Source organism: Meles meles, chromosome 21, assembly GCF_922984935.1.
Source record: "Meles meles chromosome 21, mMelMel3.1 paternal haplotype, whole genome shotgun sequence".
NCBI classification, from domain to species: domain Eukaryota; kingdom Metazoa; phylum Chordata; class Mammalia; order Carnivora; family Mustelidae; genus Meles; species Meles meles.
In genome coordinates, this window is record NC_060086.1 from 24742579 (window position 1) to 24766797 (window position 24219).

Consider the following 24219-nt stretch of genomic DNA (forward strand, 5'->3'; position numbering starts at 1 on the left):
ATCAGAAAAGCCCTTTACTCCTCCAAGAATTTGTAATAAGTTACCTAACAAAGAAGTCTGACTAACTTGGTCAGCAACTCAAAAGAAAAATTACTAGCTCTCTTATCAAGTGTTGATATAGGGCCAGAGAATCAGAACTCTGTGTTGGCAGACATTGCTTTAAGGCTTGGCTTCCAAAGTTTCAAATCAGTATTTATCAAATTCTTCCTGAATCTAGAAGGAAATGGGTTCGCTGATTTTCTATCCTTCATTTAAAGGCACAGATACACCTCTAATGTTGTGGTTTTCTCCATTTAGAATCTTTGATACACGGCTTCAAATGAATCTGACAGGACCGCCAAGATCCTAAAATGCAAGTGCCAAAAACTGCTCAAGTACAAAAACATGTGTCATAGTAAATAGCAGAAAGGGAGACATCCGAACAAAACACGGGCAGGGGAATACGAGAGTAGGAAAAACATAGGCAAAAGTGTCAGTTTCATAGGCAAGAGTACCAAAGTTTAAGTTCCATGAGTTACACACACATGTCTTGGAATTTGCATGGAGTGCCACCTTGACTAGGAGTACAAGGTTCAGGTTATGCACAAAAGCTATAAATAGGTCACCTTAACAACTGAAGCAAACCTTTAAAAAAGAAAGGAGCAAGATTATATTAGCACCGGGGCGCCTGGGTGGCTCAGTGGTTTAAGCCTCTGCCTTCGGCTCAGGCCATGATCCCAGGGTCCTGGGATAGAGTCCCGCATTGGGCTCTCTGCTTGGCGGGGAGCCTGCTTCCTCCTCTCTCTCTCTCTCTGCTTGCCTCTCTGCCTACTTGTGATCTCTGTCAAATAAATAAATAAAATCTTTAAAAAAAAAAAAAAGATTATATTAGCACCTACTTGTAACTGCAGAACCCTGAACAGGAATGCTGGAAAACAGACACACAACACAACTAAAAACACATAAGGAATAGAATGGAAATTTGGCTTTTAGGCAGTGTTGGGATTATCCTTATATTAGGGATTACCACCCAAATCCTATAAATTTAGTATCAAAATGACCTTCTACAATACTCAAGAAATATTTCCTATTACCTTTGAAAAACCTCTTTTCCCTGGTTAAAATATTTCCCCTGTAGGAAATGTAAGGGGGGAAAAAAGGGTATGAATATGAAAATAAAAACCACCTATTATATCACTATTCAAAGCGTGGCTTGTTTTTTAAGATCGATTTCCCAGTAACTGAAAAGATTTACTTTTTTCTGAATTAAGATTCTTTCATTACCAGAATTCTTATAACATGGATCAGCTGTGAAACAATTTATACTGCCTAAAATACATACACTTACATAACCTCATCCTCTCAGAACAACCCTGTGCGAAAGTAGTGCAAGCATTCTTATCACCATTACACAGCAGAGCAAACACGGTTTTAAGAGGTAATTTACATGCCTAACGTCTCCAGCTATTTGCCATAGAATCGAGGGCTTAAACTTGAATCCCCTAATGCTGAAGCCAAAGCTCCTTCCATCACCTTAAAAAATCTCCAGAGGTACAAACCCATAGTTTAGGAATCATTAGAAGTGCTTTGCAAATTGTTCGTCTGTTCCTCTCTTAAGATACAGACTTCACGGGTTACCTGGCTGGCTAAGTTAGTAGAGCATGTCACTCTCACATCTCAGGGTCATGAGTTCAAGTCCCATGTTGGGCAGAGTGCCTACTTAAAAAAAACCAAAAAAACAAAAAACCAACGGATACTGATTTCACCAAGTATTTACTGATGATCTACTACGTGTGAAAGACCATGGATAAACACAGCAACAGCCTTCAACACTGCAATGGGAAATGGGTGGAGGGGCTGGAACGGATCAATAAATATACAGTAGAATATTGATAAATGCAGTAAAGGAAGCATAAAATGCTTTAAAATTTCCAAGGAAGACAGAAGCTCTTGAAACCAGGGATGTCCTGAAAGCCAGACTGCTTTGGGTGGTAGGAGTGACAAGTCCTGTGGGAATAATGCAGGCTTCCAAGCAGAGACACAACAAAAACATGAGGCTGGAGGCTTGATCCCATGATTATAGGAATCTTTAAGAGAATCCAATCATGTCTGATGGTGTCAGATCTCATTACGCTCCAAAGCTTCTCTCCTCCCTCCTCATCCAGGAAAGAAAAACTTGCTCTGGGATCTTGAAAAATTAGATGTTCACACCAACAGTGAATAATGTCACACAGGCTATAGGCATCTCTGAAGCCAATCATTACTTTCAATAGTTTAAATCTGTTTTACATTGAAAGCAATTACTAAGGGGTGCCTGGGTGGCTCAGTCTGTTAAGCGTCTACCTTTGGCTTGGGTCATGATTTCAGGGTCCTGGGACAGAGGAGCCCCACAGCAGGCTCCCTGCTCAGTGGGGAGTCTGCTTTTCTCTTTCCCTTTGTCCCTCCCCCTGGTTGTGCGCTTGTTCTCTCTCAAATAAATAAAATCTTTAGAACAAAATGGAACTGGGGCTACTGTGTAGCTCAGTCAATTAAGCATCTGCGTTTGGCTGGGGACATGGTTCCAGGGTCCTGGGATCAAGCCCCAAATCAGGCTCCCTGCTCAGTGGGGAGCCTGCATGCTCCCTCTCTCTGTGCATGCACGCTCTCTCTCCCTCTCAAATAAATCAAATCTTAAAAAAAAAAAAAAAAAATCACTAAAAAAAAATACTGATCAATTTTTATGAGGATTATTTGAAACCCACTCAGTCTTTGAAAGCATATTTGTAGTTCTACTTACAAATACCTTTGACAGTTTCCTGGTTGTCTATTTCCATAATGTCACAGTTTGGGGGATTTTATCCTAGTATTTTCACCAGTTCTGCACAATTCTTTATCCATTCACAGTAGTTTGTTCCAGTAGCATTCTTCTGGATTGTCTCATTTCAAATTTTTCTGGGTGGCTGGATAAGGACTGACCTTCTGGTTTTCAATTGTTATCTTTTCCTAACTTTAAAAAATGATCATGTATGGGGCGCCTGGGAGGCTCAGTGGATTAAGCCGCTGCCTTCAGCTCGGGTCATGATCTCAGGGTTCTGGGATCGAGCCCTGCATTGGACTCTCTGCTCCGCAGGGAGCCTGCTTCCTCTACTCTCTCTCTCTGCCTGCCTCTCTGCCTACTTGTGATCTCTCTGTCAAATAAATAAATAAAATCTTAAAAAAAAAATGATCACGGGGGCGCCTGGATGGCTCAGTGGATTAAGCCGCTGCCTTCGGCTCAGGTCATGATCTCAGGGTCCTGGGATCGAGCCCCGCATCGGGCTCTCTGCTCTGCAGGGAGCCTGCTTCCTCCTCTCTCTCTGCCTGCCTCTCTGCCTACTTGTGATCTCTCTCTGTCAAATAAATAAATAAAATCTTAAAAAAAAAATGATCATGTATTACTTTTCTAGTAAGGAAAAGTCCCAATAAACTATCTGAAAAGTTAGTTTAAACTTGTACAAGTGGTAAAGTTCAAACAGGCTAAACTAATCTAGATGTTAGAATACCGGTTAGTGGGAGTGACCACAGGCAGAGCTGATAATGTTCTCATTTCTTATCTGGGTGTTGGTTGCATCAGTACACTTTATGAAAACTCATTCAACTATATATTTAGGATTTCTGTTTTTCTGTATGCATATTTCAATATAAACTTTACTTATAAGAGAAAAAAACTGACATAAGGTTTGAATTAAAGAAAGAGTCCTTATAAAGCTTAGAGGGTTCCTGAAGTTCGCAATAAGAAACACATAATGCAAGGGTCACCTTTTAGTAGGGAATTTGGCTCTGTGGGTGCCTGCTTCCTTTTATAAGAGCATCGAATTTTTCCTGTTTTAGACTACTGGAAGTTTATGTTGTGACTTGTAAGTCTGCACAGGAAAAGCTGTGACCTGAGCAGGCAATAAGGCCAGTTTGGTAGTGTGGTGATGGGGGGCGGGGATCCCTCTGGCTGGTAAGCACACTTAACCAGTACTGCCATTTCATCTCCCCATTTTGTCCCATCCCCACTGACTTTCATAAAGTAATTCATAAAAATAAAGAAGAAAGGGCACCTGGATGGCTCAGTGGGTTAAGCTGCTGCCTTCGGCTCAGGTCATGATCCCAGAGTCCAGGGATCGAGTCCCGCATCCGGCTCACTGCTCGGCGGGGAGCCTCCTTCTCCCCCTCTCCTTCTCTCTCTGCCTGCCTCTCTGCCTACTTGTGATCTCTGTCAAATAAATAAATAATAAAATCTTAAAAAAAAAAATAAAGAAGAAAGCCAACTGCAATGGCAGAGAAGAAACCTATGAAGGTGTTGTTCTCAGTCAAAACACAGCTTTGGATTAAGAGTAAAATGTTGGGGCACCTGGGTGGCTCAGTGGGTTAAAGCCTCTGCCTTTCGCTCAGGTCATGATTCTAGGGTCCTGGGATCGAGCCCCGCATCAGGCTCTCTGCTTGGCAGGGAGCCTGCTTCCTCCTCTCTCTCTCTGCCTGCCTCTCTCCCTACTTGTGATCTCTATCTGTCAAATAAATAAATAAAAATCTTAAAAAAAAAAAAAAAGAGTAAAATGTTGAATGCTACAATCATCTATGAACTAGAGGATGACATGCTCTATTATGGAAACAAGAGATTCAAGAAAATGGTGCCAGAATATTTCAGGCTGAATTTATTTGAATGGCTTATATTTAACTTAAATTTATATTTAATCATTAATATCTGAACCGGATACCACATTTCCATTATACTTTGCAACATCTTATAGAAGACAATAGATGGTATTGTGTTATTTGCAGATTTATTTTTAATATTTTATTTATTTGACAGAGAGAAATCACAACTAGGCAGAGAGGCAGGCAGAGAGAGAGGAGGAAGCAGGCTCCCTGCAGAGCAGAGATCCCGATGTGGGGCTCGATCCCAGGTCCCTGGGATCATGACCTGAGCCGAAGGCAGAGGCTTTAACCCACTGAGCCACTCAGGTGCCCCTGCAGATTTATTTTTAAAAGATTTTATTTCTTGGGGCGCCTGGGTGGCTCAGTGGGTTAAAGCCTTTGTCTTCGGCTCAGGTCATGATCCCAGGGTCCTGGGATCGAGCCCCACATCGGGATCTCTGCTCTGCAGGGAGCCTGCTTCCTCCTCTCTGCCTGCCTCTCTGCCTAGTTGTGATTTCTCTCTGTCAAATAAATAAAAAATATTAAAAAAAAAAAAGATTTTATTTCTTTATTTGAGAAAGCGAGCGAGCAAGCACGAGAAGAGGGTCAGAGGAAGAGGGAGAAGTAGACTCTCTGTGCCCCACCCCCACCCCGAACGGGGAGCCCAATGCGGGGCTCCATCCCAGGACTTCAGGATCATGACCTGAGCCGAGGGCAGATGCTTAACTGACTGAGCCACCCAGGCGCCCCTGGTACTTGTAGATTTAGAGAATCTCAAAGATCTGTTGATTTTTTCCCAATGTCAACAATCTGTCTTAACTGTTTAATCATCCTCACTACCATGGGGTGGGGGAGTTAGGAAATAAGTAACTTAGATCATAAAGCAATTGTATTTGTGATCTCCTGTGGTAACAAATAGGCATCTTTCTTTTATGTATGCAAATATTTGTACTTTTTTCACTTATACTTGAGAGATACTCTAAAATAAGTATCAGTTATAGCGATTTAAGGTGCTTTGACAGAAAACACCAATACACTGTAGACTAGACAATACACTTAAGACTATGTTTCTACCCCAAAACAAATAGACGTTTCTCACAGTATACGATGGCCTTCATGTATATGCCCTAGGATTGCTCTATGAAATCTTTATGTCTATGACATTAAGCAGGGATGAATTCCTTGACAACATGACACTTGGTTAGTTTTAACAGTTTTAAAAATGCCTGGTTTTTCTGCATTTTTAGGTTTCTGGTCAACTGTACATTCAATTCTGGGTAGGCATGTTCTATGCTCTTTTGATATAGAATATGCTAAAAATGGTAGCTGATAACTTTAATATCATTATAAGATACAACTTTCTAGAATTATAAGTCTATTTCCCACAGAGCCAGTCACATCATTGGCTATATTCATAGACTGATAGGAGAGGATCTACTGTACACACATATCTGAAATATGGCTCTTACATAAAATTGAGGATATTGAGATTATGAATTTGCCTTATTTTTTTTCTCTTTAAAATTTTATTTATTTATTTGACAGACAGAGATCACAAGTAGACAGAGAGGCAGGCAGAGAGAGAGGAGGAAGCAGGTTTCCTGCTGAGCAGAGAGCCCGATGTGGGGCTTGATCCCAGGACCCCAGGATCATGACCTGAGCCGAAGGCAGAGGCTTTAACCCACTGAGCCACCCAGGCGCCCCTGCCTTATTTTTTTTTAAATTTTATTGTTTGTAGGGTGGGTGGGGAAGGACAGAGGGAGAAAGAATCTTAAGCAGGCTCCATGCCCACCACAGAGCCCAATGTGGGGCTTGATCTCACAACCCTGATACCATGACCTGAGCCAAAATGAAGAGTCAGAAGCTTAACGAATGAGCCACCCAGGTGCCCCACATCTTGCATTTTAATGGCTTAATCTAAAATCTTTCATTTTAGTTTGTTAAACTAGGGGAAAAAGTACTTTTAATTAAAAAAAATCTACCAAAAATGTAAATAAATTAAGATCATAGCAAGGACAAAGAGATATCCATTTTATGATTTTTTTTTTTAAAGTAAATTCTACCATATTACAGGACTTGAACTTAAGACCCTAAGATCAAGAGTTGCATGTTCTACTCACCAAGCCTGCCAGGCATCCCTGATTAATTCTCTGAATGGCACGAGAAGTTTAAACACATTATGAAACCAGGTACTACAACTTAGAAGTGAAAACAAGGAGGGAGCCTCAACAGTGCGTGTAGTTGTTTCTTAAGCTGGGTGGTGGGTGCACAGGTGTTCACTGTATTATTTCCTTATCCCACTTGGCATATCTGAAATATTACATAATTCATTTAAAAGAAAAAAAATGAAGCATAATATTCACAATATTCATAATATTCACAACTTTATTGTTGTACTGGACCATTTGCTTCTAGTCTACTTCACCAAAGGTGAAGAGAAAAATTTCTTTCATCAGGCATATATTGTGAAAGCATAAAGAAAATAAAAATCAAACACCCCACCCTCTCCAATGGTTTTTGGAAAGTGCTATCTTAGCAGAACATGATTGGTCAAGAGCGGCAACATGCCACAACTCCCAGTGTAATGCTCTTAATGAGTAAATTACCTCAATTTCCTGTAACTGCTCCTGATTGGTTGTGAACATCTGCTGAAGAGAATCCTCCAACTCTGTGTTCCGATCCAGTAACGTCTTCCCAAGTTCAGCAGCAAGTTGGAGATCTAGCACAACAAGTGAATTTTAGGATAATGCAAATGATCTCACTTCAACATTTTATATAACCCAGTCCTTAAAATAAGAATGAATCAAGACCTAACCCAACACATAAAGTTTAAGTCAGATCCCAGCAGAAGGTGGAGTAGCACAGAAAGAAACCTTGAGTTCTACTTAAAATTCAGTTGAACTGGGTCTCTCTACTAGTTAATGTGTGCTCTTATGTACCCTTACTTGTAAGACTGAAGAATAGTGATCTACTTTACAGAGAAGTATACATTAGTTCGGAAATGATCATTCATCGTGTAATGTCTAACATCGTAATTATTTGCTCATGGATTGGACTTAATTCATACCCTCATTGTCTACTTTTTTCCTGGAGACCTCTGAGCCAAAATATAGGTAGATCTTTCAATAGTCTCTGAAGTTCCCAATAAATCTGGCTGCTATGAATTCAACTATCAAAATAAAGTTTGTGTTACGGATCCTGGCCTCCTAAGGAGACTAAAAATTAAGGCAAAAAAGGGAAAAATACACCAGTAATAAGAACACAGCCCCAGGTCTCTCATTTTTTTCCTACTTCTCTTCATGTCCTTCTCCAAAAGGAGCAAACCAGATAAACAGCGCAGTGACAGTTTTTAAGGTAATTACATGTTAGTAGCTTATACTTTGATTTAGTACAAAACCGTATTTCTATTTTGAACCTCATTTTTCAACTCTCTTTCATCTTACGCATATATGTACACAAGACAGGATTTGTTTGTCTATACCCTGGAAATAAAAATTTAAAGATACAAACAAGGACACTAGTATAATAATACAGGTAACTGAAACACTTGCATAGCAAGTTGCATGGTAGGCCCTTTAACACAGTGAGAAATGCACTGAACCGAGTAGGAAGGCCTGAGCTTGAGTTCTGACTACCATTTACCAGGTGAACACTTTCAATATGGTGACTTTAAAGGTCCCTATACTTAGTATTTTTGTTTAGAAAGAAGACGGCCCTGTCAGTGTAAGATGTGTTCACAATCTAGTTCAGAAACTATGCTGCATACAAAGTCCAAGTATTATTAGTATGCACTGATTCACAAACTAATGTTTTTATTGCTAGGCACTATGCTACTAAGCTTTAGCTATAGAACCATGCATAAAATGGATGAAGTTCCTGTCATCCTGCTTCTCTCTGTCTCTGCCTGCCTCTCTGTCTGCCTGTGCTCGCTCTCTCTGACAAATAAATAAATAAAAATCTTTAAAAAAAAAAATTCCCTGCCCTCATGAAGCTTCTATTCTATTGGGAGAAACAACCTGACAGAATATAAGATAGACAGTGATAAGTGCTAATAGAGGGATATGAAGAATGTGGATGTGGAAGGCTGAACTTTAAGAACATGTGACAAGGGTGACATTTGAATCAAGATGTGAAGGAACTGACTAAATGACCCCATAGAGCATAGATCAATCTAGAGGACCAGTGTTCCAGGCAGAGATAAAACAAGTACAAAGGCTCTAGGAGGAGGCGTGACAGGAGCTAATAAGGAGGCCAACGAGGGTGAAACAAAGTGCGTATGGGGGTGCAGAGACGGTGACAAGTCAGAGGGACTCTAAGGTTGCCCAGCCAGCTTGTGAAAGGCCTATGAAGGTCAAGACTTTGGCTTTTACTCTGAGTGAAATGGAACCCAGAGAAAGCTTTTGATGGGGCGAGTGGCCGCTGTGTAAACAGACTGCAAGAGACAAAGAGGGAAGCAGGGAGGAGGCTGCAGTCGTCTGGGTGAGATGAGGGTGGCATGGACTACACTGGCAGAGATGGAGAGAAGAGGTAGGAATCCGGATACAGTTAAAAGCAGAGCTAAAAGATTTATCGACAAATTAAATGTGATGTGTGAGAAAGAAAAATAGATTTGGTGATAATGAATAAAGGATCTATTTTAGAAAGGGAGGTCACAAGGAAAATCTGAGGGGACATTTTAGCTGAGGAATGAGGATCTCGCCATATAAAAAAGCCAGCGGAAGCACTGAAACAGGGAAGAACTTAGTAGAGTCTATGGTCTGACAAAAAGCCAGTGTGACAGAACCATGAAGGGGAGAGCGGGAAGAGAGGAAGCTGGAGGGTAGGCAGCAATCGGAACATGCAGGATTGTAGTCCATGGTAAAGAATGTTTAAATTTTATTCTAAGTATGATGGAAAGTCATTTTACTTCATGTCATAAAAACTAATATGAAAAAATATTATGAAAAGAGGGAACCTCACTACATATGCTCTTTAAACTTAATTTTTAGAGGTTGACAAATAAGGTTTTGTGTTTACTCATTACTACTGACATTAAAACATAACCTAGAGAAAGTAGTAGAAGAAAAGCCATAACTTTTAGTACCCGGTCCTGTCCATTAGAGTGCATAATTAGTATTCCATTTGGTTAGTTTTCCCTCACTGGGAAAAAATGAAGCATCAACACCTACCACACACTACTTCAGCTCATTTTAAAACATCTTACACCCATTTATAATAAATCAGTCTGTATGTCGGCAGACAGGTGTTAAAATACATTCTCTCATGATTTAAATATTATCAACGTCTATTAATGTGGGTAAGACTTCAGATAACAAGTCTATGAAATAACATCTATTCACAAGGCATAGAACCTTTACAAACAGCTCAAAGCATTTAAAAGACATTACTTTTTCTATCTTTTCAAGGCACTTAACCTAGATTTTCAGTGAGGCAATTTGAAGCACAAAGATGCTAAATGACCTGACCAAATCAACATGATGAGTCACAGCGAAACAGAAACCTCTGTCAACAGGTTCGAACTTCATAGTCCTCATACTGGGAGTATGCCACAGGGAGGTCCGCACACCTCTTTGTTTTAGGTAGGGAGTACATTTCTCCTTGAGGTACTTAACCTTTTCACTTGTTTTTGGAGGTAGCAATGAGAAATCAGAGTTGAGCTACTTGGCTTTTATTGCCTGCTCTGCCAAGGAAAGCACATACAACCCCAGGCAAGCTAAATTCCCATTTTCATTAAATGCAAAAGGAACTATGCTGATGCTCCAGAAATAATTATTCTGTTCTCATAGGACATGTAATGTGTATACACAGCCCCACACAGAAGCCACCGTGCTTATTTAAGACAAAGCATATAAACATTACCCAAACATTACTTCAGGCTCTCCTGGCCTGTTGTAAGGTGGTAATTCCTAACTGGGAAGGACTAGAGACTCACCAAAGGTGTTCTTAACTAGTGATCAAAACCTGAGCCAAAATCTCTTCCAGACTCAAGACTAACTTGAGACCATCTTCTACTACTTTGATACAGTTGAGAAAACTATCTACTCCTTAATACACAGCCAGGAGTGGCTTTCCTGCTCTGGCTAATGCAGAAAGAGATGCCAAGTACAGCACTGTGCCAGTAAACAGCAAGCAGAAAAGAATTTGAGACTTGTCTTTATCTCAATCCTTATTTCCAGTTAAACAAAGCCCCGACCTGGTTCAGTAACCTGAGGTCTCAATCTCCTAAATATTTCATAGAAGTTTAGGGTAGATTTCTGGCAAAACAAGTCTCAACTACAAGTAAGTGTCTGTGAAGTCACACTGCATAATAGGATATTACTTCATCTGTTAGTTTAAAGACAGGGGTCTTTTTTTGGTCTTAAAAAAAAAAATTCATTTCCTGTTGTGTAGCATCTGGCTTCCATAACCAAAAGGAGCCAAAAGCTGGCAGTAAGCCCAAGAAGTGTTTCTAAATAATTAGTGGGGGAAAGGGAGAATGCTCAATGCCTTTTATATTTTTAATTAAGGCACAAAAGGAAAGGTAACAATATAGTTTTGAAGCCTTATGCACCTGATCATCTCTATTTCTCGACAAGGATTTTCATTAAGAGGTTGTCTTTTCTAAATCCTATTGAACGGAGCTAGGCAGCCACTAAAAATACCACACATTTACTGCTGGCTTGAGAATTACAATCTATCAATACCTTCCTATGTTTAATATTTTCACTAATTAATCTTTGCAAGTGATAATCTACCTTAACGGTGTAAAATGTAAGCTCTAAGCAGGTACTCTACCCAGCCCTATGCCAAAGCAAAAGATTGGCTCTGGCAGCTGAGTGATTTTTTTTAAAAGGATCTTTCTTCCGGAATTCTGAAACTTTTAAATTCCCCTGCTATTATATTTTTATTTTACTTCAGTTTTCACAAACTGTGGGGACAACATATTCCCATGTTAGCTGTAGGCTGCAGCTGTAATTCAACAACATTAGGGCTGACAGCTTTTCCTATTACAAAATCAAATGCGTCATTTGGTGATGCTTCTGTGTAACTCCTGTTGCCAACGTTACTATAATTGGGAAAGCAAAAAACCTGAATATAAACATCAAGAAAAATGATGGTGCCAGTTTTAATGACCCTTCAACAATGATTCAGCAAATTAGTTGTACACATGGAAAGTGTACTCATCATGAAAAGGAGGAGAAATAGGAGGGTTCCTTTAAACTAAGATCTAATTTGCTGATCCACCTAGTAGGAACTTGAAACCTTATTCTAAGCTTGCACAGCTCACCAAACGACACTTATAATAGCAGCTGGACTAAAAGAAAACTCAGTCTCTGAAGTCTTTCCACCTTGTTCTCGGGGCACATTTCAAAGCAAGCACCGTCATTACCTGTACAGAAGGCTCCTGCTGTCCCAGAAAGGATCTTACCCATAGAGATCATTGTCAGTATTCTTACTGTGCCAACTCAGCCCTCTGACAAAAGAGTCTCTTTATCAAACCGTCTGTAAAAGCAGAGGGTTTTCTCCTTCTGCCTGCACAAGCTTTACATGTTTCTAACAAGGGATAAATGGTGGACCACATCCTTCCGAGGTTAGAATTTTTCTGCACTTTTAATTTAAAAAAGACTTCCCCAGCAAATTTGATGTGGTCGATTTACTTAAATAATGTTTCTATTGCTAAAGGAAACAAGTTTATAGTTTAATGACTTTGAAACCTTTTTAGCAGCTCTCTCCGAACAAGGCTTGCTCAGTAAAGTTAATAGTGAGGACGTTAAAAAAAAAGAAAAAGAAAAAAAAAAAGAACAGATGTCTGCATTTGATAAAATCCCACTAGATGTGCTTATCAATCTGTTTAACAGGACAGACTTGTTTCCAAACTGTATTCAGCATCAAATATCTACCAGGGCCTCCCAGTTGCCAGGCACTGTAGTTGGGCACAGAGCAGGAGGCACTATCGCCAGGCTCCACTAGTAAACAGATTCCTAGACTGTCAATTCCAGGAGTAGGACCCTATCTATTCTATCTTATGGATAGGCACGGTGACCCTGGTGCATAGATGAATTCCTGGCACAGACTCGATAATAAATTCTTCAGAAATTAACACACTTAAAAATTCGTTAGAAGTTTAGATGTTCTGTATATGTGTACATGTAATTTTTAAAAGTTGGGACAAAGATATCCTTTTATTCACAGTATAGACTTCCTTCTTCTATAGGCCATATTCACAAGTTATGATTGTTGGAAATTCACATCTATTCCTACCCCACGCACTTGGGTTTTGACATATAGGGTTAGATGTAAAAATCTTTTGAAAAGCAGAAAACAAATCCCAAATGCAAACTGACATTAAGGAGGTTTGGACCTGCGCTCATTACGGTTTCATTGAACTTGAACATCTGATGGCTTTGCTTTGATCAGAGGTTAAAGAGTTCCACATGTAATGGCAACAGGCTGCATCTGTTTCCCACAGACTGAAATCTTACAACTGGTCGCTCCTAACAACTTCCCACAGGGCAGAAGGGCACTGTGGATTAAAGCACCCGATGGAAGGGAGCCATGAAAACAGTAATCCTGTTTTAATATTTGTTGACTCAGGTCAACAAATATTAAGACTGAGCCTCTATTATATGCTTAAGTTTGTTAGATTAAAAAAAAGGGGGGGAGAAGCTTCACAGATCTATGCTTGTTAAAGAAAGATATTTAGCTTTGATTATACAAACTGCTTCATTTATTGTAGGGATATGCTGCAACTGTGCAGTGGTTGCCTCATTAATCCTGGAGAAAGTATCTAACTAGGCCATCGATTCTTATGGGGAATTTTGAAAACAGGTTTGTTAAAGCCCAAGACAAATCTGCCTTGTGGACATTGAGAACATATGATGGCAATACTGCACTGCAGTCACTTAACAGCTTGGGCTATTTCAGTGAAACGGTGAACCACTTTGGTTCAAGTGACTGTCCACAATATATCAAAAATCACCTTTCCCCCAAAGAGCTGCTTGTATTTAGAAAAGGCAAACAAAACAAGTCATTCAAGCCTGCATCTCCCCCCCCACCACCACTCCCTGTTCCGACCAAGTTCAATGATTACCATGAACCAACATCATGGTTATTTAATATTCAACTAAACGAGATGTTAATTTTCAGTGCAAATTTAAAGCTGAAAAAGTTGATTTTCACAGAATTGCAGAGACAGAAGATGCCTGAAAAAAATTCCCAAGGAGTGTTCAGTATAGTGGCTAAGAAAGTTTGTTCTCAAGTTTGGAGTGGAAATCCTAGCTGCCCCCAAAACAGTATCTAGTCTACTGTCCACAGCTTGATGGGAGGACCAAATGAGCACCAGTGTTAAGAACCTACAAAAAGCGTTCCCCAAATGCAAATTCCCTCTATTAATTCACATAAACAAGGTAGGGGCACTGGCTCCAAACTGAAGGCTGCTCGAAGATTTCTCTCTGGAGACAGCTTCCGCAAGAAATCCAAGGCAGGCCAGGATCTGAGTGCCTGTTTTTAACTAAAAAGCTAGGGCGCACACTGCAAGAAGCCTCAGAGGCCAAGTGCCTCAAGTCACTCTCGCTTGGCATCTGGTGACCTATGCACAAGCAAAAAAAAAAAAAATGTTTTCAGCTTTCTAACACCCAACTGAAGAAGCTGTAAACCGGTGATAAAGGAGAGATAGGGTCTAGGCAGTGGCTACGACTCCTCGCTCTGAGTGTGTGGGTTCAAACATGCACTTGACTTGGGCGAAATCGTTGGGCCGTTTTAGCCTCGCTTTCCTCATCTGGGAAATGGGGACAAAAGTGCCTCATGGAGGAATGGATGGAGAGGGTGAGGTAGGAGAGCCCGGCATGGTTCCTGCCACATTGCACGGCTACCCCTACCACCTGCAGCAGCTCCTACTCGGCGCGGCCTCGGGGCGGGGGTCCCCCGAGGAGGCGCAGAGGCCTCGGGGTGCAAGCCGGGAAGGGGCCGTCCTGCGCCTCCTAGGAACGCGGGGAGGATTCAACCAGCTAAGCCGGGAAGCGCTCCCGACGTGCCCGGCCCACACGCAGGGATGGTGAGGGTCACTGCGCAGAAGCGGCCTCCCCGCGGGCTAGGCGCGCGGCCCGTGCCCACGCCAGGTGAGCGCCGGACCTTCCCGCACCTGGCGTCCACCCGTCGCCGGCAAGAGCAACTTTTTAACGGTTTCGCGCCCGGGAGCCTCCCCGGCCAGGCCGCCCGCCCGAGGGCGGGGGGAGCGACCGCGCCCTCACCTTGCTGGAGGTCCTGGTGGTCGTACCACGGCTCGTCCTCCTTCATCTCAAACTCCTCCACTAGGTTTTCCGCCAACATCTCGGCTGGCTCCTCCGGGGGCAGCTGCCCCCGCCGCCGCCGTCCCGCCTCAGCCGCTGCCCCGGGCGCTCCACCGGCTCCTCCGCCCTCAGCCAGAGCCGCCCTCGGGCGGGACGCGACGCCGCCCAGGCTCCGCCGCGCCTCCTGACCAGAACTGCAACCCGCTGCCGCCGCCGCCGCGGGGCGGAGCGCACCGCACGCCGCCGACGGGCTTCCCGACCCGCCTCGAGCCGCTCAACGGCCCCGACAGCCGGAGCCCCGGCGCGAGCGCCCCGGCCGGCACTCTGTGCCGGCTCCTCACGCTGCAGCCGGGCCCAACGTGGCACTTTGGCAGAACCCTCCCCGGCCGGGGCCGCGATTCAAACCCCCGGCGGCGCCTCGGCCAATCGCGAGCGGGTCGCCGGCCGAGCGGCAGCGACGTCGTCCAATCCTGTCTCACCGCAGGCCCGCGGATCGCCCGGTCTAGCGGGCAAGCAGCCAATGGTGACTCCGGAAGAAACAAAGAAGGCGGGGGAAAGGCGAAGGGGTGCGGCCGACGGCCCCGCCCTCCCTTCTGCGTTGGGTCACTTCTGGGCCAGCGTTCAGATCCCTGGGTGTGGAGGTGGCGGCCTCCGTGGCGCCTTTGGTGGGTGTCCGACCTGCCGGTTAGCCGGTGGACAGGCTACGTGGGCTCGAGGGGGCGGGAGTCCGGCGTCCAAGCAGTGGGCGGTCGTCGTGGGGGCGCCCTTCGTGCAGCCGGAGGCGCGAAGGGTGCCGGGAGCCGAGGTCCGCCGCCCGGCTGGCCCCTTTTGGTCTTTTGACTCCCAGGTTTGCTCTCGAGAAACTAAGGGTCGGCCGGGAGTTTAGGCTGTTGGCAGTTTTCTCCTTCATTATCTGAGCGCTCACCTCCAAGCTACTGAGTTGTGCTCACTTCCCCTGAAACGGAGGGCCCCATTGAAGTATCTGGGGGCTGAAAAGGGTGCAGCTGAAGGCAGCTCCTTAAGGGGGGGGGGGGGGGAATTGCAAGCACTTTTGCACATGATTTTTAAAAGGTTCATAGATCGCCAGTTAAGTACCCAGGGTCACGACATGGCCCCTGGAGGGAATTGAATGCAGCCCTAGCACTTGATGGCCAGCAGCGCAGTGAACTTCGTTCCGCACAGAGTTAAAGTTGATACCGTTCGTGGGGTGCGGCTTTTACCATCACCGTGCAGACCAAACATAGAAACTTAAGTAGGGTGACTGGATGGTCAGTGTTCTCGACCTTGACGTAAGGGTAAAGATACTGCTGATAAAAACAGTGCTCTCTCCTACAGCAGAGTGCCAACCAATAAATGTAGAAGGAATAGTGGTGTTGGAAAGTAATAAAGAGGAATGGTAAACGCAAATCCTTTTCTTCTGAATTCAGGTATACTAAAAGGCAAAATGTTATTAATTACTTTTTTTTTTTACTTTTTAAAAAAAAAGAAAACTAGGTTACCTTTATAGCCTTTACTGCCCTAATTGTCAAAATTCAGATAGAGATATAGTCCAGAGCCAAAAGAAAATAATTTAAAGCCAACTGTCTTAATCTAGAAGTAAGTCACTGCACACTGAGCTCTTTGGAAAGAGAGATGATTGGATTTAGGATTTGCTGATGGTGATTTGTGGAAGCTGAGGGGCTAAAATCAGGCATTTGACCTTCAAGGGACTCATCTCCCCTAGTCACTGATCCGCAAGATTGGAAATGCTGGCTTTTTTCCTCCATGGCAAATAACTCATTGAACTCCAAATCAAACTGGTCAGCGTACTGAAACGTTCTTTTGCATTCTCCTTCAAAAAAAAAAAAAAAAAAGATATGGAGAGTTAGTAATTTTTTTTAAATATTTTATTTATTTGACAGAGAGAAATCACAACTAGGCAAAGAGGCAGGCAGAGAGAGAGGAGGAAGCAGGCTACCCGCGGAGCAGAGAGCCCGATGCGGGGCTCGATCCCAGGACTCTGGGATCATGACCTGAGCTGAAGGCAGAGGCTTTTACCCACTGAGCCACCCAGGCGCCCCGGAGAGTTAGTATTATTGATAGATTAAAATGGCAGAAAAACAGACTTTATATCTTTGGTACTAGTGGGTTCTTTCTACAGACACCTTTTGAAGAAACTTTTTTCCCTGGAAAGTGTGAACAAAAATTGAATTGAAAAAGATGTTAGTGGGCGCCTGGATGGCTCAGTGGGTTGAGCCGCTGCCTCCGGCTCAGGTCATGATCCCAGAGTCCTGGGATCAAGTCCCGCATTGGGCTCTCTCCTCGGCAGAGAGCCTGCTTCCCTCTCTCTCTCTCTCTCTCTCTCTCTGCCTGCCTCTCTGCCAACTTGTGATCTCTCTGGCAAATAAATAAATAAATAATCTTAAAAAAAAAAAAGATGTTAGCTTTCGCTGCTCAAAGCCATGCTTTGGAGGGGTCGCCATCATTCTTTTACAGTCTATTCAGTCAAAACTTAGAAGCAATCATCAACAGCCTCTTCAGGGACATTGACATTACTTGGTGTAATAGTAGGTTAGTGAATAACAACCCAAGTTGATTCTAAAAAGAAGGGTTTGGGTTTTCATTTAATAATTCATGGGTACATTGTACACCTGCCCAGCCTAACCATTATACCATTTTTTAATTTAAACTCTTCTGTATAAAACCTTTTCTGGTAAAGAAGAACCAGTTTCAGAGAAGTCTTTTGTCCCTGCTCGTAAAGATAAAATTGATTCTTGTTTGTGGGACACCTGGGTGGCTCAGTGGGTTAAAGCCTCTGCGTTTGGCTCAGGTCATGATCTCAGGGTCCTGGGATCGGCCCACATTGGGCTCTCTGCTCAGCAGGGAGCCTGCTTCCTGACCACCCCCCCCCCCCCGCCTCCCCCCCTCCCCCCTCCCCCCCCCGCCTCCCCCCTCCCCCCCCCGCCTCCGCCCCCTCCCCCCCCTCCCCCCCCCCCCCCCCCCCGCCCTGCCCTCTGTGCCTGCCTCTCTGCCTACTTGTGATCTCTGTCAAATAAGTAAATAAAACCTTTGAAAAAAAATTCTTGTGTCTTGTTGCTATAGTAAAATCAGGTAAGGAGAGTTTTTAGATAGTAGTGGTGGCTTTGAAAAAAAATTGTAAGTGGTGATTTTCAGTTTGATATTTACTGAAATAGGTATTTACTATGATGAAAATAATACAAAGCAAAATATTGATAGTTCCTTTTGCAAATGGAAATAAGGGGGATTTTACTTCCTCCTCTCAGTATATATAAACAAAGAGAAGTTGAGGCTACAAGAGTTTTTCATAATGTTATTAAGACCTTATATTCACATGTTTCAGACAGGATGGGTGCTTAACTCAAATGCTTTTTTAAAAAAACTTAACTTGGGGCACTTAGGTGGCTCAGTCAGTTAAGCGGCTGCCTTTGGCTCAGGTCATGATCTCAAGGTCCTGGGATGGAGCCCTACATCAGGCTCCCAACTCGGGGAAATCTCCTTCCCCCAACTCCCCTAACTCATCTCTCTTTCTCTCATTGTCTCTCTCAAATAAATAAAATCTTAAAAAAAAAACAACACTTAATTCAGTGAATTTATGATCCTCTGCAAAATTCTGAGTTTGTAAATACCTACTTCCTGACTTAATGATAGATCAGCTCAGAATGTGTGGCATGCTTCTTTTTTTTTTCAGCATGCCTGAAATAAAACTAAGAAAAAGAAGAGTGCCTACGTTTGGGGGCACTAAATTTGTATCTTGGATTTTGGTTCAACGGACTCCCTTGTTTTGGCATTCTTGGCAACCCAGTCTTCAATCTTCATTCTCACTTACACCAGAAGTAACTCCCTAGAAGGGGGTCTTCACTGGTATTTCCAGCTTTTTCAAATCTGAGAATTACCTTTAAAGCCAAAAATGTTGGCTGACCTCCACATAATGGTACTTGTACTTTTCAAGTGTTTGGGTACTGCATAATGACAACAAAAAAATTCATATAGTATCTTATCATTATAGCAGAATCTATAGTGCACATATGAGCAAAATATTCTTTATTCAGTCTGCGGACAATGCTTGGTCTGCATACGGGTTTCATAACCCCTTTTCATTGTAGGATCCTGCTTCCCATATATTTGGAATCATTTTTGGATCTACCCAAAGCAAAGTGAAGCTCGGGGACTTAGATAATTTGAACCAGCTGTTCACTGCTTACTTCTAGCTTGCCCTTCCCTTCCCAAAGAAACTGGGCAGTAAAGACTGCAGTGTCCGCTGAATTCCCAAGGATTATTTAAGCAAGTGACTTCTCTTGAGTTATCTGGATATTTGTCTGTTTTGTGACACATTAAGATTATGCCAACCCGGCCAAATATTCCGGGAAGTTAGGGATAAAACAGAAAAATCATGGTATTACTAAAACTATAGTCAGGGTTAAAAGAAAGATGAATCTTGCTTTGTTAACCTATTTTCCTATTTTCCAGTTGCATAAATCAAGTCACTGAAAGGCTGAGACAATAGGCCAGATTTACGAGGGACGTCTACATCAGAGCAAAGACCAGAATGTGTGTGTGTTTGTTTTTTTTTTTTTAAGATTTTATTTATTTATTTTGAGAGAGAGAGAGAGAGAGAGCAAGTGCATGCCAGTGGGGGGTGGGGAAAGAGAGAAAGAAACTCAAACCCACCCCCAGAATGTGTTACTTCTAATATCCATCTTCGATACATCCTTTGGGCCAAAGTTACATAGTCTGTGAGGGGAAGACCAACAGTAAATATTCCAGTGCAACTCTGTAACTACTGAATGGTCGACTTTATACTAAGATGAAAGATTCTATTCCTTCTGTCCGACTTTAGCTGAAGGATGTCATTTCATTGTTCCCTTTCTGTTGCACCCTCCCAAGCAGGGAAGATAATAATGCCATACACAAATGTCCTTGGTCCCTAGTTAAGTATATCCAAACTCATGGGTAAATCTCACTTTTATAACTTGGAAGCGTTATTAAAAATATGTTCAAGTAGGGGCTCCTGTCTGGCTCAGTTGGAGGAGTGTGTGACTCTTGATCTTGGGGTCTTGGGTTTGAACCCCATGTTGGGTTTAGGGATAACTAAAAATTTAAAAAAATATATACATATGCAAGTGAGTTACACTTTATGCAAATTAGGGTCCCTAGAACTTCTCAAAAAATGCTGAGCGAATGGATAAGAAAGCAAAATGCTGAATCTGGTGACAGCTAGTGGTTGTGGATTTTTAGTTAACTAAAATTAAGTTAGTGTTCAGTGGAATTTTGCAACCCATCATGTATTGTATGCAAACAGTGAATTTTAACTCCATTTTCCTTTTTTTTTTTTTTTTAAACAAAAGGAAGAAGAATTCCTTTGCATGAAAAATAGTACTTTTAAGGATCAAACCCATTGCTTGGGCATATTCTATGCTAACATTAGGAACTGAAACGCTAAATTCTGTCTTTAGTTTCTACTGTGTGAAGCTTTTTTTATACCTGTGCAAGATTTCAGAAGTGGCCTTTTACCAAGCCCAAGTGAGATGGAGCCCTCATTATCCTATCACCTAGGACAGAGTTTCTCCTTCCCCACAGGGGATTATTATGATTTTCCGAGGAGCTGATTCTTCACACAGCTGTCTTTTCAAGAAAAGGTTATCCATGTCCAAATCCTCTGTTCGAGGGCAAAGAAACTTTTAAAAAGATTGCCACTTAAAACGTAAAAGCTTTAGAGTTTAAAGGGAAAGCTTTTGTTATCTGGAAAATTCACTTATATGGAACAATTAGAATTATTATTAAGATATTCTATGTCTTGAGAAGGTCCGTGGTAATCACAAATTGAGTTGTCACTCATTACCAATTATGTGGTCAGGGTGGATAGAGTTAATGGTGTTAAAACCCTTATATTTCATAATATTACTCATTTATTACCACCAACGCGAACTTGACTTTCTTAGTATTGTTTGGCATTTTGCAATGGCAAACATTGATATTTTAACCTTCCCTAATGGATTTGTATAAAACTATGCCATGGTATATATACAAGCCATCATTTTCTGTAGAGCGTGGCCTTGTGTGCCTTATAGAGAAGAAGTCTAACATAACGATTGAAAGCACAGATTCTGAGGTCATCTGCCTTGGCTCATTGTGGCTCTGTCACTAACTAGCTAGGCAAATTGATTAATTTCTATGGTCCTCAGTTTCATTTGTAAAGTAGGGATAATTGTAGTACCCACTTCATAGGCTCATTTTAAGGATTTAATAAGTTAATTGATGTAACTATTTGTACAATGCCTGAACACAAAGTGAATGCGCCTTGGCTTCGGAGTGGTGTTAACCGATTTGATTAAGGATATTACAGGATGTATGCTCCCTACTGGTTCTGAAAGCAGTGAACTTTTGCCTCCCTATGCCTCCCCCACCCCTTACAGTTTTGGTTATTTCACGTTAAGTAAAAGTTTAGGAGTCATTTTCATCAATAAAAAACCACACTAAAATAATCCTGTGTTGCTGTTTGTTTGTTTGTTTGTTTTTTTGTTCTCCTAGATGATTTTAATGATTTGGCATGCTCTTAATGATCTGACTGGGTATTTTCACAACAACTCTCAGGCTGACTGCTGTTCCAGTCCAAAAAGTTCTGTTCCATACAGTGCCCCTTTATACTCAATAGGCTTCCTCCTTCCTTGGTTCCCTTGGAAATACTATCAAGAAGGTTTGCAGAGACTTTCACTAGACACAAAAGTCGCCTTCAGCTTATTAAAATTAGCCAAATGACATCACTGGTAGGATTTACAAGTGTCCTTTCCTGTGGCCCCTTCTCCGATAACGTGGAAATTTTACTCAATTTTCAGGCTGTTGCTGTGGTCATGGCTCCTCTTGCCGTGGCCAGCCTTTACACTGGCATGTGCCACGTGATCACTTGGAACCTACCAGAGAAGCCCCGAGGAAAACTCTTTCTCAGAGAGTGAGCAGGATCTCCCCTGGACCTCCATTGCTCCATGGTCTCCATTGTTGAGAAAGATCTTGACTTTTTCTGATAATGAATTTCTTCCAAGTCTTCCATTTAATCTTCTCCAATAACTTCATGATGATCTTTGCTGATAGTCTCATTCCTAAGGACGTTCTTCCCTCTGCTTATGGAAGAGGTCAGGCTTTATTTGCCCAGGCTTTATTTTCACAGGTATGTGATGATTCTCCCTGTAACTTCCCACAGGGATAAACGCTTAACTCTTAACTAGCTGAGGAAATTAAAAACCTGATTGTATCAGCAGTTTGTCAAAATGACACTGTAAGAGACCCAAAGACAATAGAGTCAATGATATTGCAATAATGTCAGGTGACAGATGGCAGCTAGACTTGCTGGTGAGTGTAGCATAATATAGAGACTTGTGAAATCACTAGGTGGTGTACCTGACGCTAATACAACATGTATGTCAACTGTATTTCAATTAGAAAAAAGAGAGAGAGGGGCGCCTGGGTGGCTCAGTGGGTTAAGCCTCTGCCTTCGGCTCAGGTCATGATCCCAGGGTCCTGGGATCGAGCCCCACATCGGGCTCTCTGCTCAGCAGGGAGCCTGCTTCTCACCCCCTCTCTCTGCCTGCCTCTCTGCCTACTTGTGATCTCTGTCAAATAAATACGTGAAATCTTTAAAAAAGAGAGAGAGAGAGAGAGAGGGACACCCAAAGATTCAGAGCCCTGGGTGTTATGTAAGATTCCGTAGAAACATAATGGAAACAAGAAATGAAAAGAAAAAAGAAAAGCGAACCTACGATATTTGAAACCTTTTAGCTTTTGGATTTTATTCTCCTGAGCTTTCTCACTTAAACCGTAGCAGAGGTATGGTGGGAAATAAATGGCTGGTTTGCTTTACCCAGGCATTTTAACCTTCCTGTACCATTATAAGGAAGAGGATTACTTGATCAAGAATTCTTGAAACCAGCTTTCAAAACACTTGGCTGAAAGACTGAGTCCTGGAATTCCAGAACGTTATTAAAATTCCATGCTCATGACCATTACTGGAAAGGGCACGTCCTGCTTCAAAAAGTCTACCAGCCTGCTGGGTTGTTTTTTTTTTAACTCCATTTGGAGAGCTGATGGGTTATATTGCTTTCCTTCAGCTAAATATGTCACCCCAAGGCCGCCTGGGTGGCTCAGTGGTTTAAGCCGCTGCCTTCGGCTCAGGTCATGATCTCAGGGTCCTGGGATCGAGTCCCACGTCGGGCTCTCTGCTCAGCAGGGAGCCTGCTTCCTCCTCTCTCTCTGCCTGCCTCTCTGCCTGCTTGTGATCTTTCTCTGTCAAATAAATAAATAAAATCTTTAAAAAAAATAAATAAATATGTCACCCCAAAATATGACTTAACCTAGTCTATGATATGGGTTTTTCCGATTTCATAATTAAATAAGTAAAATTCATCATCCTCTTCAGAGAATAAGTCATTCTAGACAGAAGAGTTTTTACTTTGTTTACGTGTTTACATGGTTTCAAAAATATTTAAACCATGTGGGATAGAAATAGTTCTAAAATACTTTGAGTGTCGCCACACTTTCTTATGCAAAGGACACAGGATACCGTTTACGTTTTTTGAAGATTAGCTTGAGGTGTTTGTCATGACTTGGTTACTGTATATACCGTAATAATGGTAAGTCCCCTTGGGTGCTTACCGTGGGTCATGAACCATGCCAAGCCCAGTGCTCATATTATCTCATGTAATCCTCACAACAACCACCTTCAAGGGAAAGACTCTTCTTGTCCTTACAGATGAGAAAAGGGAGGTTCAGAGGCGTCTGCCTTTAGAGCTCTACACTTTTAGATTCTGTCTCTAAAATGTACTGTGTTTACACGGTTTACTTAGCAGAGTAGACCAAATAGAGTATCATTTGTAGCTTATCAGAATAGTCCCAGGTACTAGGTGTGCATAGTGAAATGATGTTTTCCCTTCAGGACAGTTGGAAGTCTGTCAAGCTGTTTGCTCCTATGTTCAATGACCCGGAATGGGGAACTGTTTGCGCTCTTATCTGTGTTATCAGATTCTAAGACATATGTACATTTTAGTATAAGCATATCTATAATATTTATCTTCTCACTTTTTTTAAAAAGATTTTATTTATTTATTTTGACAGAGAGAGATCACAAGTAGGCAGAGAGGCAGTCAGAGAGAGAAAGAGGGAAGCAGGCTCCCTGCCGAGCAGAGAGCCCGATGTGGGACTCGATCCCAGAACCCTGAGATCATGACCTGAGCTGAAGGCAGTGGCTTAAACCACTGAGCCACCCAGGCGCCCTATCTTCTCACTTTTAATCATGTACTTGTCTAGAGTATCTCCTCTAAGTGAAAGAAAAAAGTTAGTTAAA

At 42.3% G+C, this 24219-nt stretch overlaps 1 protein-coding gene and 1 long non-coding RNA gene across 4 annotated transcripts in view; both read right to left on the reverse strand.

Moving 5' to 3' along the window:
• CDR2 (cerebellar degeneration related protein 2) overlaps positions 1-15065 on the reverse strand; it is a 28597-nt gene extending 13532 nt beyond the window's left edge. The window contains exons 1-2 of the mRNA XM_045994100.1: positions 14850-15065; positions 7227-7339 (exon numbers count right to left, since the gene is read on the reverse strand). Coding sequence (XP_045850056.1) covers positions 7227-7339; positions 14850-14928 — 192 coding nt within the window. The 5' untranslated portion in view covers positions 14929-15065. The remainder of the gene's footprint in view (positions 1-7226; positions 7340-14849) is intronic.
• Positions 15066-15730: 665 nt separating this feature from the next.
• The window catches only part of LOC123934121, a 58059-nt gene continuing 49570 nt past the window's right edge, over positions 15731-24219 (reverse strand). For all 3 annotated transcript variants that reach the window (XR_006816743.1, XR_006816741.1, XR_006816740.1), the window contains one exon: positions 15731-16719. This is a non-coding gene — a long non-coding RNA (uncharacterized LOC123934121). The remainder of the gene's footprint in view (positions 16720-24219) is intronic.